This window comes from Grampus griseus, assembly GCF_964374135.1.
Source record: "Grampus griseus genome assembly, chromosome: 11".
In the NCBI taxonomy this organism is placed as follows: Eukaryota; Metazoa; Chordata; class Mammalia; order Artiodactyla; family Delphinidae; genus Grampus; species Grampus griseus.
The window spans coordinates 88,679,284-88,696,276 of NC_139005.1; the positions used below are offsets into that span (position 1 = coordinate 88,679,284).

The 16,993-nt window shown below is 43.6% G+C and overlaps 1 protein-coding gene across 1 annotated transcript in view; it reads right to left on the bottom strand.

Annotated features, from left to right (window-relative positions):
• The window catches only part of SYN3 (synapsin III), a gene marked incomplete at its 3' end in the record, with an annotated part of 453,972 nt that overhangs the window by 376,274 nt on the left and 60,705 nt on the right, over positions 1–16,993 (bottom strand). Inside the window, exon 3 of the mRNA XM_082667036.1 lies at positions 14,994–15,051. Within this exon, the coding sequence (XP_082523162.1) occupies positions 14,994–15,051 (58 nt within the window). The remainder of the gene's footprint in view (positions 1–14,993; positions 15,052–16,993) is intronic.

Here is a 16,993-nt window from a genome sequence, read left to right on the forward strand (position 1 = left end):
TGGTGCCAGGATTTGATCCCTTGCTCTTCTGATCCAAGGCACAGCTCTGTCCATCACATCAAACTGCCCTGAAATATCTTTCTTCCAAAGCAACAAAAGATTTTCCTCCACACAAGTAAAACACTATAGAGTGGTAATAAGAACTAGTGAAACGAGCTTGTTTACTTTCAGATTCTTAATGCCATTTCCCAATAAATACATGCAAAGAGCAATTAAAGTGAGGATTAGAAGAAACCAGAAGCCACACAGAAGGGTGGTAGGGGTAGCAGATGCGGATCCCAGAATGAGGGGTGAGTTAGCAGTGGGAGTCAGGAGAATGTGTTTTATAGAGTATGGGCTGCTTGGGAGACAAGAGTTCAAATCCTGGCTCTGCCCATTTTAAGCTGCCTTGCTGGATTTCTCTGAACCTTAATTTCTTCTGTAACAATAACAGACAACTCCAAAGGTCACTGTGAGGTTAAAGTAAGGTTATATATACTAAAATCTTGGTAGAGCATCAGGTGTGTGTATGTAAGTGTGTGTAGCAAGTGCTTAATATTTGGGAGTTATTTATTATTATTATCACTATTATTAGTATTATGAAATACTAAATTTTGTGAAGGTATTTAAGGGAAAGAAGCATGGCTCTAGATTGATTAGAGGACCCCTCCTAAAAAAAAAGAGTGGGGAGAGAGTTAGGTTTTAGAGAGATGGGTAACTGGACAAACAGGTATATGGATGGATGGAAGAGTGGACAGATAGATATTCATAGAAACATTTTTAGAAACAAAGATGCAGAAGGGGGAAAGCCACTAAAAATAAGAGACCATCTGAATTAAGTGTTAGCTCCTCCAAAGACCCTTGGAGGCACCACTGAGCAGAGGGAGGAAGAGAGGTGGTGAGAACGCCATGCTGGTGCCTGGTTAGGGAGGGCTCTGGTGCTGCCTAGAGACTTTGGCCTTCATCCCATAGACATCGAGGAGCCGGGGCCATGGAGAGCAAAGGGAGTCAGAGAGAGAACGCAGTTGTATAAGAATAAGCCAAGTGAGACGAATGATCAAAACCTCGTTCTGTCCAATGAATGCGGAGTTGGGGGCTCCTGGCACTTGGCTGGCCCAGCCACAGGAGGTTCAGCCCCTCGTTTCCCCTGCTCTTCCTGGCAGCCAGAGGGGAGGGCTGCTTGTCTCCTCCCTGTCTGGACAGAATGTAGGCCCTGAGGTGGGGTGGGTGGAGAGGTCATCTGGTCTGGTTCCATCTCAAACTGGGTGAGAACCCACCCAGAAGCTCATGAAGGAAACCTGAGGGAGCAAAGTAAGTTCCAGAAACACAGGTAAAGGGAGGTCAGAAAATCCAGATGGGCTGCCTGTGGTCTCTGAGAAAATCAATCTGAAAAAGTGCTGTAGGCTGAAGGAAGCAAGTCTTTTTTCTAGGTCTGGCTGGGCACCAGGTGAGTCAAGGGAACTGGACTTTGGAAACAGGCAGACACAGGTTCCAATCACAATTCTGTCTCTAATCCCACAAATACCTACTTTACCCCTCCCAGCCTCAATTTCGTCATCTGAACAATAATAGGACTAAATATAGCAATGTGTGAGAAACATTAGAGCCATGAAGGGCACATAACTGCCCTTCAATAATAATTTTTCTTCTTCGCTTTAACACGCACGCAGAACCCCCAAAATGCAACTCGATGTCCCTTAATGGGACTCAGTTCCACTTCCAATTTGGCACTGCCCTCTTATCATTGCCAAGTTCTTGCCCTGAGAATTCCCAAAGCCTGACTTGGCAAGAAGGAGACAAGTTTGCCTCTACTGTAACCAGCACCGTGACCTTGGGCAAGGAACACCAGGTGATTAGCCACGGTTCTAGAGAAGATCGAGACAGGCAATAAGATGCAGGGTCAGTTTTATGGGCGCCAAGGCTTCTGGAGCACCTACATCTCAGCTCTTCCACCGACCACTGGGTGGCCTTGGGCAGGACACTTAACCTCTCGAGCCTCAGTTCCATCAGTATTTCCTTGGTGGGGTCATGGTGAGGATTAAATGTATACAGGAAACTCAGACAGTGGCTGACATGCTGTGTAAACCTAATGTCAAGCATTGCTTTACCTGTATCGTTGCTGTCAGATTAGTGCTTTACCTGTGTCATTTACCACATAAAAGAATATTTGGGTGACTCTGTTTCCTGGGAAGTTCTTATAGTAGATCCAATATTTTCTCTGTAGCTTTTTCATTTTCCCCTACTTCAGAAAAGTTACACAAATATTTATTGAGCACAGATTATGTATCTGGGTACTCGAAGCACCTACTAAGTACCTAAATTAAGTGCCCAGTAGTATCATGCTACCATAACACTGTGTATCTTTTATTCATGGCTCCTAATCAGTTTGTAATTATGGTGTGTGCGTGTGCGTGTGTGTGTGTGAGTGAGAGAGAAATCAATTATGTGATTAATATCTGTCCCTCTCATTAGATTTTAAGCTCTATCAGGTAGAGACTACATCTGTTTTTAATTGCCATTTCAGCCCTAGCACTTACCACACAGTAGGCACTCAGTAAATACTTGTAGGTTGAACAAAGATACCCTCCATGTTCTCTATAAGCCCAGAGTCCAGAGGGAGTGGTAGGCAGGTGAAAGAGTAATTTCAAAGCAATCTGGTAAGTGTGATGGTAGAAATATGCATGAGGTATGTGAGAGCACGGTTTAGAGGCACCTTGTCCTGCTTAGATACAAGCAGCTCAGGGGAAGCAGAATAGAAATAATGCCTGAGCTAAACCTTGAGGTAAGGTAGGCAGGAGCTAACTCGCAGAGGACCATGTAGGCCAACCTTGGGTCCCATGGAGCAAGTCTAATGCACAAGCCAGCGCTTACACAGAAGAGGAAATTCATCACGTCCTTTTCAGGTTTTACTTCTCCAGGATACACCTTCCCAGGTAAAACAGCATCTGGAGTCAAACTGTGAATTCCATCTCTGCCACTTATAAGCTGTGTGGCCTTGAGTAAGCCACACAACCTCTCTTAGCCTTAGTTTCCTCATCTGGAGAATGGGGGAACTTGCAGCATCTACTCTTCATAGGGTAGTTACAAGGATAAATAAACTAATCTGCAGGAAGTGCTCAGCGTGTGCCTGGCATTTAGTAAGCACATGATTAGACACTGGTTATTTTCACTAATCCCCTCCGAGCCCAGGCTGCACAGCTGTCACATACATGACAACACCATCTGTGGAAATTACCTTATGTCACCCTCTAAACTCCCTAAGAGAAGTGGTCCAAGGCAGGTTCAGCTTAGGCTGAATTTTACTCTAAAGGAAGCAGTGCCTTAGGAAAGCTTCTATGTGATGTTAAAGATACACATTGTAGAACATATAAACTCATTCTAAGATACCAGCCTCTCCTTTCTTTCCCAGGGTCTAGAAAAGGCAGCCAGACTGGAGATGATCCAAAAGAAGCCATTTCAAAGCATACATCCTGTTTATGTGTCGGCCACACTCCCCACCTCTAGAGATTCTGGTCAGGGTGGGCTGGGAGATTCCTTAGACAATCTAATAGATTAGTTTCCAGTTTAGCATAACAGCTAGACAGATTTTTGCAGTGAAGTCATCCAAGTCAATTAAAAGGCATTTTTCCCTGCTGTGAGTTCAGAAGTCCCTTTGGTTTGTTCCAGCTTTCTGGGATGTTTCATAATACGTTCCACCCTGGGTTAATTAATAACTCTTGATTCCTACTGAAATGCAAAGACCGAAATCCTGTGTGCAAGCACATCCGGGCAGGGGCTGCTAACAGGGCTGGGGTGAGCCCAGCGGGGGCTCCTCTCATCAGGGCATGAGCCAGACCCCAAATAGTGGAGATGACAGCAGAGCTGGCAACAAATGTAAAGAGCGCCTGAGCAAAAGCTGAAGGTCAAAGCTGAAGGTCAAAGCTGGAAAAGTGGTGTGTGGAGGGGCAGAAGGAGGTGGAGGAGGGAGAGCATAAGCCCTTGAAGGAATCACAAGGCCAGAGATTAGGTTGGTTGGGAGTAAGTCGGAATGTGGGTGTGAAGTGGGTCAGAGCAAGTGGCCGGGACTAAGCTGGTGAATAAGATGCAGTTGACCGTGGTTTGCTTTCATGCAATGCCAGCTTAAACACATCCTGTGGGTTTGGTTCCATCCTCTCTGTTATAAGGAAAACAGGTCATCCCTTCTATTCTCAAATACAAGTTACAGGTATGAGAATGAAATTAAAGGGCTAAAGAACACATGCATTTTATGAAGTTCTTTCCATGAGCCTCCTCCCCAAGCATAATATTCCAGGATATGATGTTTTTTCACCCAAAATCCAGAGCTGAGTTTCCCTGCCTCCAGTCTCATGCCACCAATCCTACCAAGTCCATCTTCTAAATCCACTATCAGCATGTGCATCCTAAAATGAAAACATGATCACGTTTTCATGTCATGTTGCCATGACCTAAAAAGTTCAATAAATATGTCCCCACTCCCTCTGGGACACGATTTCTAGCCGCATGCTTTGCCATACATAGCCCACCCCAAATAGAGACTGTTCTCTATCTTCTTTTCCAGGTTCATCTCCTACCACCCTTTTGCATACTCTGGTCATTTCCCCTACATGTGACAAGTTGAGATTTAAAACACGCTCTTTAGTGGGAAGGCCTGATGTGCACAACTGCACCCTTCCTGGCCTGAGCTAATTCTCATCCCCAAGCCTCTGTGAAGTCTTTCCAAAGAGTGTCCCAAGGCAAGGTTGACAATCCCTCCCTCTTCTGTGCTCCACTATGCTCTGCACGGAACTCTGTGACAGCCCTCACCACAATGTACAATAGTCAATGCCCCCAATGTCTATTTTCCACCAGAAGGAGAACCCTTTGAGAGTGGAGGGCTCTGTCATTAAGATCATACAAAGCAGGTTCTCAGTAAGTGTTTCTTGAATGAAGGAGCAGTTAAGACAAGTTTTGTTTACTTTTTTATTACACATCCCTCAAGAAATTAAAGGGCTTATTGAGTTCTCCTTCAGAACCCTTACTTTCCATTGGAGTCTCATCTATCTATGATACTAACAGGAGGCAGGGCAGATGTTGATGGAGTAGGGTGGCAGTTAGGAAGGGTAAATTACCAAACTTGGCAGGTAGAGGCTAAAGAGCTACGAGCAGCACTTCCCAGGGCAAGAAGATGGACTCACTCTCATGCCCATTGCTCCTTTCTGCTCATTGCTGGTTAAGGTACAGCTATACCAGGAAGGTGGGTCATGAAGGATCATCCAACTGGCAAAGCAGTCCCTGTTACACTTAGAATCAGCAGGGTTCATCCAATCATGGCCTCAATATCCACCCCCCACCCCACACCACTGCACTGTTTGGAGCCCACCATTGGCTATCAGTGGGGGTGGGCTCCCCCCCACCCCCACTCTCAAAGAAGAAAGCCTCTTGCGGTAAATGTGGAAAGTATGAACTTCATGACTAGAGAATTAGATTAGTTCAGCTGGTATTAAAACCATCAGAAGGGGGCTTCCCTGGTGGTGCAGTGGTTGGAAGTCTGCCTGCCGATGCAGGGGACATGGGTTCGTGCCCTGGTCCGGGAGGATCCCACATGCCGTGGAGTGGCTGGGCCCGTGAGCCATGGCCGCTGAGCCTGTGCGTCCGGAGCCTGTGCTCCGCAACGGGAGAGGCTACAACAGTGAGAGGCCCATGTACCGCAAAAAAAAAAAAAAAAAATCAGAAGGGACAAATAGTTTCTTCAAAGGGGAAGACAAAAGGTAGCATTGGCAAGTGGAGAAATGTAGTAGGAAAAACAGTGACATGGGAGATGGAAACCTGGGTTCCCCACGCTTTGCACTCCAACAATAATGTGATGTGTGTGCTAGGAATAGTCACTTCGCCTCTCTGAACCTCTGGATTAGATGATCTCCAAAGTCCCTTTCTGGCTCCACCCTTCTATGACTGTACCACATCACCCAATCACTCAGACATTCACTCAACATTCACTGAACACCTTGACCAGGACCTGTGCTACCTGCTATGAAGGAAAAGCTAGAAGTTTACACCAGGTGCCAACTGAGTGCCATGTCTCAATGGGAAATAATATTGGTTTTATATATATATATATATATATATATATAAATAATAAAAACACACATACAAACATGAACTGTTTATATGTCTCATCCCCCAACTATGCAGTAAAGTTCTTTACAGAATAGACTATATTCTTTCCATTTCTGAATAATCCCACAGACTGACACCTAGAAACTACTCAGGCAACATGTGATCAATGATGTGAAGGTGACTGTAAAAATAGCTACTAACACTTATGCGGCACTTTCTGGGTACCAGGATCTGCTCTGCGTTCTTCACGTGTGACAACTTATTTCATTCTCACAACAACTCTACAGGTACCTATTGTTGTTGTTGTTACTGTTATTATTATTTTCATGTTACATATGAGGAAAATGAGGCGCAGAGAAATCAAATTACTTGCTTAGGGTCATTCAGGAGGTAGCAGAGCTGAGATTCAAACCCAGGTGATCTGGGTCCAGAGTCTGAGCTATTAACACTATTCATGTAATCTAAAAATATATAGCTACATTTACAGACAAACAGTGAACGTTAACTCTTGGGGGAAAACAAAGAACAAACAGACTTGTTAACAGGGGAACTATGCAGCGATAAGCCAGAAACATCAAATGATGAGTCAGAGTCATTAGGATTAGTCAGGAAAGGAGGAGTCTTTTGCTGGAAGAACATCTCATAAGAACTTGTAATTTATCCAGTAGATCAAAAGAGTAGGGTGAGATAGGAAGGGATGGTAGAATGATGTGCTCAAAGAACCTAAGCAAAGAGAAGAAAGGCAAAGAACTTGAAGAAGGCAAATTCAAGATCGAACATACATACACTGATAGATCTACTTTGGTTAAGAACTAGGACCCTGGAATTGGCTGAACCTGGGTTCAAATCCCCGGTTCCCCACATTCTTATTAGCTGTGTGACCCTGCCTGGGCAATTTATTTAAGCTCTCTGAGCCTTAGTTTCCTAAGCAACAGGAATGTTGTACAGGTTAAATGAATTAATGCAGGAGAAGGATGTAACATGGGCCCTAGCATACAGTCCATGCTCAATAAGTTTGCTACCATCACCATGATTACTGTTTCTCCATTTCCCTATTGCCTTCCTAAGTCAGTGAGCCTAAAGGTAGGCCAAGGATGGTGATAAACCCACATCAATCAATGCCATAGTTAAGGAGAGAAACACTTGCTCCTCTAATGAGTTACGTTTCATCTAATAGTCCTAGTGTCCCACCTGTTTTTTTTTTTAATTCCTCCAGCTGGTTCTTACATTTGAAAAGAAAAAAACCCTCTGTGGAGACCTGCACGCTTTTAAAAATAATACAAAACAGAATGTCTGAGGTCAGGGTAAGCCAAGCCAAACAAATAAATCTTGCAGGATTGTGTTAACAAAACAGGCTTAGTAGATCAGAGCAGGTAGAGCTCTGCTGGACTCAGCCCTGCAGAGAAACACCAAGCTCTGGTGAATTTCAAACACAAGGCGGTCAAATAAGAAGATCAAATTATGGAGCACTTCAGAGTTCAGCATCAATGCTTGGGCTGTAACCAGGAGAGCATTCTGTGCAGGATGGTCTCCAGAACCCATGAGTCGTGTAAAGTCCTAGAAATCCAGACCCAAAGGATCTTATAGATCATCCGCACAACCTCTATGGAGGGTCATTTGTCACTATCTATCAGAATTGTAAATGTCTTGAGAGGCAGACTCTGAAATGAACATTAGCCTTTGAGAGGTTCATTAGGGAGCGCTGGGAATCACCACCACTGGAAGGGAAGAAAAGGGAAGGAAGCACGACTGGGTAGAGGGAGAAGTTGGGCTACACTGCCGTCTCAGCAGAGGTCTCTGCCAACTCCGCAGGAGCTCTGAAGCTGGGATGGCCCTTCAGAGTTGTCTCAAATTGGGGTAAAGGAGCTAGGTCTTTATTCCCTGTGCCAGCCAAAGTCCCAAGAGATGTGCCCTTGGGGAAGGCAGATCTTTTCACCTGAGTGAGGCATTTCAGAATGAGGGCTGACAGCTGAGGGCTGTCTTCCGGTATCAATTCCAGCAGCTGGGGGAAAGTACTTCATTCCTCAAGGTGCATTATAGCATGCACTACCTGCAATGCCTTTTTTTTTTTTTTGCGGTATGTGGGCCTCTCACTGTTGTGGCCTCTCCCGCTGCAGAGCACAGGCTCTGGACGCGCAGGCTCAGCGGGCATGGCTCACAGGCCCAGCCGTGCCGCGGCATGTGGGATCCTCCCGGACCGGGGCATGAACCCGTGTCCCCTGCATCGGCAGGCGGACTCTCAACCACTGCGCCACCAGGGAAGCCCTGCAATACTTTTTATAACCAGTTTTTCTATTCTAGATAGGAGTCCTATGGCTATACTAACTGATGCTTCAAATTAAATAAGTTTAGCATTGTTTATAATAGTAAAATTATGGAAAATAAATTGTGGTATATCCATATGACAGCACCCTTGGCAATCATTAACAAGAGTGAGACAGCTCTGCACATACTTTCATGGAATAAACTCTAAGATATACTAGATAGAAGGGTGTGTGTGGATGGACTGTGTCGCTCACTGTCTATTACCGTCAGCCCCACACCCATCCTATCCTCTCCTGCACTACGGGGGCTGAAGGCCTAACTCTACACTTCCCAGGTTCTTTTGACACACAATTCCAGCTTATTTCTACCAATGGGAGGCATTCAGGTAAGAGTTGACATTAGGAAGATGGTGGTAACTATTGCACTTCTTATGGTAGCAACAGAAGCTTCACAACAGCAACAGCAGTTAAAGCAGGTTGGTGACAATTCCTGCAGCATCAGTGGGAGTGCAGGCTCATGTTCTCCACTGGCAATAGTGGCAGTTCCAGCAGTGGTAGTGACAACAGTGAATGTAGGGGACGGCTGGGCTCTGGGCAATATGATTTCCCCCTTTGACCCATTTGGAATCAATCTTCCTTATTCAATACCCCTCTGAAATACAATGCTTTATGTTTTTCTGATCAACTACCATCTATGAAAAGCAAAGGAAAATAAACATGTATGTGTATTTGATTACTGCATTTAAAATTTCTCTGGAAAGCTGCCCAAGGAACAAGTGATAATGGTTAAATGAACTGGCTAATAAATAGTTAAATGATTAGTCAAAGAGAAACATTGGTGGGGGCAGGGTTGAAGGTAGACTTTTCACCAGATGCCATTTTTTACCTTTTTAATGTTTGACTATTTGAATATATTACTTTTATGCAAAAAAATAAATAAAAGAAAAAAATAATAAAAGTTATATCTGATTAGGTACATACATTTCCTGTGAAATATTTCCCAAATTAACCACCCAGTTTCTGCCGGAGCATTTCAAACACAGGGACTCCCTACCTACCAGAGGGATGTGGTCTATTCATCATTACTCAGCACTGCTGAACAGTTTCTGTTTATACCAAGTTGAAATCCATCTTCTTGTATGATGTACCATTAGCCGGAACTCTAATCCCAGTGAAGTAATATAGGCTGGTGGTTCAGCACACATGCAGATGAAACCTGGGTTCAAATTCCTCCCCCATCACTCATTTCAAGCAGGATGTTTAACCTTTCTGAGCCTTAGTTTCTTCATCTGCCAAATGGGGAGAGTCATAGTACCTATCTCAAAGAGTTGTGGAAAGGTTGGAATAAGATTATGCATATAAAGTGATTTAACCAGTACATTTGGTTATTGTTCTTGGTATCTGCAACACCAGCAGAAAAATGCAGTGGATAAAAGGAGGACTCTAAATTCAGACTGCTGGGGTTCAAAAACAAGCTCCTGCCAATTATAAATCAGGCAACCTTTGGAAAACCACTTATTCCCACTGAGCCTCAGTTTCTGTTAAGATGGAGGCAATTATAGTGCCCATACCAAGAGCAAAAAGCATTTATCCTTATCTTGTAAGTACTCAACATATGGTAGCTCTAACTCTTTTCAACCACTCATTCAGGTGGTGGATAATTGCACAGAGTACAGTGGGTCCTACCAAAGGCCTCTCTTCTCTGGACTAAGCATCTCCAGTTCCTTACACTGATCTCCTTTGCTTCTCTCACTCCAGCCACTCCCTTAAGAAGGCATTCCAGGCTGCTACTATTCCCTCCTGGTGTGACGGTACAACTGGATCTCTCACTGGAGTCTGGGTAGAATATTGTGTGAGAGAGTTTGTGTGCTGTGTGTGTATGTGTGTGTGCCATCACCTTCCTGGATTCTAAATGCTGTACTTTGATAACGCAGCCTGAAGTGGCATCAGGTTTTGCAGGAGTAACAACCGTAACTATAGTTACTGAGCTCTTAATATATGTGCCAGAAACTATACCCAGCATATGACTTACACTGACTTACTCACTCCACACATTAACTTTAGGGGGTAGAAATTATTATCCTCATTTTTCAGATGAAGAAGCTGATGCTTAGAGATGTTATAAGTGAAAGGTCAACCCAGCTAAAATATGGAGCTGAGATTCCATCCCCAGTATATCTTACGCTGGAGTCACAGTCTTAATTTCCACATAATATTTCTTCTCACGAATATTAAGAATTTGTTCAACTCAAATTTTAGGTCTTTTTTTTTCTCATGAGATTTTAATATGCTAAACCTCCCCAGTCCTTCTCCTCTTCAGCTGAGCTTTTGAATAGGACCTTATATTGTATCCTTATTCAGTTTGATCGTATCAAATTTAATCCAGCATACTCTCTCTCCCATTAACTTCAGGTCATTGGTAAATGTAATTCGATAAATCACAGTTAAGAAGGAGCTGTAGAACAGAGCCAAGGGCAGAACTCTTTGGTAAAGCATTAGATGTATTTCTTTCAAGGTGAATTACTATCAAGTAGTCATTTCCTAATGGGGGTAATGTCCAACCTGTTACCAATCCACAAAACCAAATAAACTAACATCCAACCTCCACTTCTCTATCTCACCGACAATTATGTCTTGAAATATAACATGGCCTTTAATACAATATCTACAGTTAGGGTCCATGCTAAGAAAGGTTGCCCCAGAAAGAATTGTGGATGGTAGGTATGAAAAATATATACATCACGGTCCTGAGTGTTTAACTTATTTTAAGGGAGAAATTCCACCTTTGCTCCCAGCAGACAATTAAGTTGAGTAAATATAAAAAGGGCAGAAGACAAACAGGATTTCAACCAACAGCCTTCCCTGGGATCCATATGCATCCACCTAAACCCATCTCAACTCCAATATCACACAAGGACAGGACTCCAAAGGAGCCACCGGCATTCCTATGTAAATCTGTGGCTTGTCCAGCTTCAGAAGAGAAGGATCTTCACCTTCTCCAGCCTCTCTTTCCATCTGCTGGAGCAAGGCACTGCCATTCCTTATGCTTTGGTACCTCCATTAACACTGAGGAAAGACTGACTATTATAATTTCAGCATTTATTAGAGAAGAATGAAGCCCAAGGCTCTACCTCACCAAGCCCTAGTCTGCTAGTCTCAGAACTGTGAGTCTACTTGATATTAATCCATTCATCAACCTCACTGCTGAGTCCCACAGAGGGGTGACTTGCACCTGTGGAGAAAGAGACCCTTGGCCTCAAGTATAAACAGAGGAGAGCTTGACATGCCAACCACCCTGGCCGGAACCTCTCAGGCCCTGCTAGGACACTGCTGTGAGGCCCTGCAGAGCCAGCAGGGCATTCTGGGTAATAGGATGCAACATGAGGCAGCTTCCCCGACTGGCCTCCCCAGGGTTTCTTGATTCCTGGCTCTGCAAAAGCTGAGGCAGACAGTTTTTGAACTGGGGAGAAGAGGGTGGAGAAAAGTGCCGGAGGCTTCCTCTAGGCTGACCACAACTAACTCATTTGCTCTGTTCAGCAAAACCCAGACAGTGCAATTATCTGGTTAATTTGGTCCTTAGTTGGGAGACAGAATTCCAAAGTGTGAGGCCAGCTCAGACTAAAAAGTGGCTTCCATTCTAAGAATTTTCCTAAGTGCTATGCTTATGTGACCCACCCATCAATCCAGATGGGAAAAGACAAACAATTCAGACTCTAAGATGAGTTAAGGGAGGCCTATATTTCAGGGAAAAATGCCCAAATGACCTGCTAATTGGTCTCTTGGCTAATTTTGCCTTCTGGCTGCCATGGAGGGAGATGACTAGAGATCAAGATGACTGTAAATTAGCCAACTTTTTCCAGCATGATTGTAGTCCTCATAGACTGGCTGAGTGTCACCAGTGTCCTGGGTGAGTTATTCTTAGGGCAATTCTCTCTGATGCTCCTGCTTATAGATTTTACACCCGTAAGTTGGGCCAGAAGAATGGACTTGAGGATATGGGGAGGGGGAAGGGTAAGCTGTGACAAAGTGAGAGAGTGGCATGGACATATATACACTACCAAACATAAAATAGATAGCTAGTGGGAAGCAGCCGCATAGCACAGGGAGATCAGCTGGGTGCTCTGTGACCACCTAGAGGGGTGGGATAGGGAGGGTGGGAGGGAGGGAGACGCAAGAGGGAAGAGATATGGGAACATATGTATATACATAACTGATTCACTTTGTTATAAAGCAGAAACTAACACACCATTGTAAAGCAATTATACTCCAATAAAGATGTTAAAAAAAAAATGCCCCTGGGGGTTTCACAAATGGGATGAGACAGCTAGCAACTGAGCATTTACCAGATGGTGTATGGAAAACTCAGATTTTTGAGGGAAGATTAGGGAAGAGCAATTTATCTCCATTGGAAACTGACAAGCAGCCTGGAATCTGTGGAATCCATCAGTTAGTCATTCTGCAAATATTTGCTTCCGCTCTAGTATAAGCCAGGCCCTGTGTTATTTAACAGAGTGAGATCCAAACGTCCCTACCCTCATGCAAATAATACCACATCTAAATATGTGGTTAAAAACTCAGATAAGGCTAGGAAGGAAAAGTTGAGGTGCTATGAAAGGGAATAAGCAGCTTACCTGATTTAGATTGGGGTGGAACGGCTCAAATAAAGAATCTTTGAGAAAGGAATTTTAAAGCTAACACTTTAAGATTCTAATTTGTTTTTTTAGAAAGATCACTCTAGTTTTAGTACAAAAAATAAATTGGAAGTGGATGAAAAGATGAAGTTAGGAAGCTGTTGATTAGGAAGATTGGATGAGAGCCAATGATGGTTCAGCCAAGGACCTAGGCAATGGGAACGGAGAACAGTGGGTGGACTAGAGAGACGCGGGACATGGAGTCCACAGCACCTGGTGAATGGGTATAGTGGTGGAGGGAGAGGGAGGTACCCAGGAGACCATGCAGGTTTCTGGCTAAGGTGCAAGGTAGATGGTAGCACTCTGCACCGAGAGAGAGAATTTAGGAGGATGAGTAGGCTGGAGCCAGGGAACGACAATGTGTTCACACATCACTCCATACCCTGTACTTCCAGGCTCCTTACCTTTGCTCATGCTGATTCAGTCTCATGCACTCTTCCTGTTGAAATCGCCACTTGTTGAAATACTATCCATCCTTTAAGATCCATTTCAAATACCACCCCCTCCTTGAAGTCACTTCTGACTCCCTCAAATAGTTGTGGCCTCTGGTGCCCACAGCACTAAGTTTGGACCTCTCTTTCCTGGATTCTACCTGTGTTAGGTTCTGTGAAGACTTATCTTGCCTCCCTTCCTAGACCACAAGCTCTTTGGGACAGAGCCTCTGCTCCTCTATCCTTGTTCCCCACGTGTTAGCTAGCTAGCATAGCAGACGTTTGACAAATATTTGTCAAGTGAACAAAAATAACCTGCTCTTTGCCATGGAAGGAAAACCAGTAGACATTGGACTGACTTGAAAGCCACAGGATCAAATCGAAATTCAAGCTGTAGGTGTTTTAATACTAAGCCAACTCAAATTTGATGCTCAGAAAAGCTTTCTGTTCCTCCAACACAAAAAACTCAGAGAGTGCCATAAAAGTCACACCTCTCTATTTTTTTATCATGCTTTTCTGAGTTCCTCTTATAGCAGGAACCTTTTCTATCTTATTAATTGTTTGCCTTTGATGATGAGGATGATGATAAATGGGTAACATTTACTAAGTGTTGATATATGACAGGTGCTATTCTAAGTACTTTTCTTGGACTAACTCATTTGATCCTCTCAGCTACCCTGTGAAGTTGATGCTATGATTACCCCAATTATATGGATGAAGCAACTGAACTTCAGAGAGCTCAAGTATTGTTGAACCAACATCACACAGTTGGGACTGGAACCTAGAGTCTAGCTCCAGAGCCCATGCCCTGATGTGCCCTTCTAAGGCCAAGCATGGTGCTTGGTATTGAGTTAGTCCCCAGCAAATGTTCACTGAATGAATGGAAGGAGCCCTGGATCTGGAGACCACAAGTTCTGGTCCTAATTCTATCTCTGACTTCCATTGCAGCCATGGGCAAATCTGTGCTTCTTTCCCTATAAAATGAGGGGTACGGATGTTGATACCAGTGGTAATAACAAGAGCCAGTATTCAAGATTCTAATCTCTTTTGAAGCTTTACATAATTTAATCCCAAGGAAAATGAGACGCAGAAAGACTGACTTGCCCAATATCTAGAAAACAAGGGAGCCCGGATTCAACCCCATTGTGCTTCCTAGCCCAGGTGGTTCCAAGGAGACACCTTAGGGACCACGGTGGGGAAAGGAGGGAGGTGGAACAGGATGGAGCGGACAGACTTTTGGGCTCCCTATGACCGTTTCCATCAAAGAAGCTTTACGTGTCTCAATTTGGTAGAACGGGCTCCTACTTGCGATTTCCTTTGAATAAAAGTTCTGCTGTTAAAACAAAAAGGTTGAAAACCATTGGACTAAATAATTCTGGAATTTAAGAAGTCTCCCAAGTATAAGTCAGGATTTTTCTGGTAATCTTGACTCATTATAGTTATATAAGATGGGGAAGAAGGTTGCTCCTGGGAATGGCTCCAGCTATAGAAAAAGTCACGGCGATAGCACTAAAGCCTCAGCTCCAACCTACCTGTTCCACTCGGATCTCAATCTCTCCATTCACCTTCTTTCCATGGAAATACTTGGCCCTGTGAAGGAGAGGAAGAAATCTACTGAGTAAGGATGCAGACTGCTTCACTCTTTCCTCCCTTTTCCCAAAGGTTTTACCCCCAGACGTGCATGTCCAGACACATTCCCCACCTTCCTGCTCTCTCCCACCTAGACAGGTGATTTTCTCATTCTTTATATATATATTGTGTGAGAGAGGGGAAAGAGTACAGGATGGGAGGACTGGACACTCAGGTTCCGGTTCTGCCAAGCTGCTTTACCTCCCCGTGTCTCCATTTTATCCTCTGTAAAAGGGAGATAGTTATACGTGCACGATATATTTCTAAACATTATTTTAAGGATAAAAAGAAATAAAGAATCCTACGTAAATAAATAATGCAGAATTCTTTTGAGTTATACCCTATGTGATCCATAAAGGACGTATTAAATTGCTCTATCCAACTACTCATTTCTTTATTTGTCCATCTAGAAAACAAGGGAGCCCGGATTCAAACCCATTGTGCTCCTACATTGTGCTTCCTAGCCCAAGTGGTTCCAAGGAGACACCTCATCTGAAGCAGACCTCATCTGTCCCTTGGTCCATCCATCCATCCAACCACCCTTCCATCACCTTTCCTCTACACCCCTGCTTCTGTCTTCCCATTATCAATAAATGGCATCCCATCTATCCATCACTCAAGGCAAAAACCTAGACTTCATTCTTGTTTCCTCTTTCTCTCTCCCTATCCCCATGGATTCTACATTCTAATTATTTCTCAAATCCATCCACTTGCCCATTTTTCTCTGTAAGCACCCTAATCTTGACCTTAGTCATCTCTTTTCTCATATAAATTCTCTTTTCATACTCTACTTTTCTTTCATAGCACTTATTATAATTGAAATTACTTGCAATTAGTAACTGGGTTTCATGCCTGTGTCCAACCAAACTATAACACAATTCCTCCAGGCCAGGAACAACCTACCTTACTCATCATTCTATTCCCAACACCCACCAGAATGCTTCACACACAGTAGGAGCTCAATTAATATTTGTTGAAAGAATAAATGATTGAAGAGATAGATGGGGGAAAAATTGTTGAATACTTACTCTGTGCCAAAAACTGTGCTATATTCCTAGTCTTTCTCATTTAACACAGCTACCACCATGAGGTGGGTATTATTATTTCCATTCTATAAATAAGGAAACTCAAACCCAGAGAGACGAAATACTTTGCCTAAGCAGCTTTAATCCTGGACTTCCATTGCCACATCAATGTTTTTATCTCAGCTCTGAAAAACAGCAGCAAATATTGGGGTGCTCCTGGGTTTAGATGCCCTCCCGCAAAGCAAAAGTAATACAAGTTTCCATCTGCTCTTTTTGGTTGTTGGTATGATGAAACTAATAGTTCTCAGCGATTTGCTATAATCTGAGCACCGTGTTAACCATATCCATAGACTTTCTCTGGGGCACAGACAGCTCTTTGCTCCCAATCCCAATTCTCCTCTTTGCCTACAGTGAGAGTGTTTATAGACTGGCACCAAGAAATGTATATCCCAACTCTCCATTTAGCTAGGTATGACCACATGATTGAGTTCTAATCAGTAATGTTACATCCAAGAATCTTCTGCTTAGTTTCTTCTTCTATTCTTTTCCATCAGTGGAACATCGATGTTGCCACCTCTTTTTTCAACCTTCCAGATCGAACCTTTGCTACAAATTCTCTGACCAAGCTGCAGTCTCTCTGCTTCTGAAGTCTATCCACACTTATCAGATGCCAGTGGAGTTCATCTCGACTGCCTGAACCACTGACTGATGGCTGTAATATTAATGCCACTTTTTCTTATAATGTTGACTGGCTTAGATGTCAAGTAGGTAGAACTTTATGGGAACAGGAGTTGTTAGTGTGACTTGAAAGCAAGATTTGTTTTTTTCTCCCAGGATGGTCTTCAACAAAATGTGTGTGCAGCCAGCCTCATGCAAAG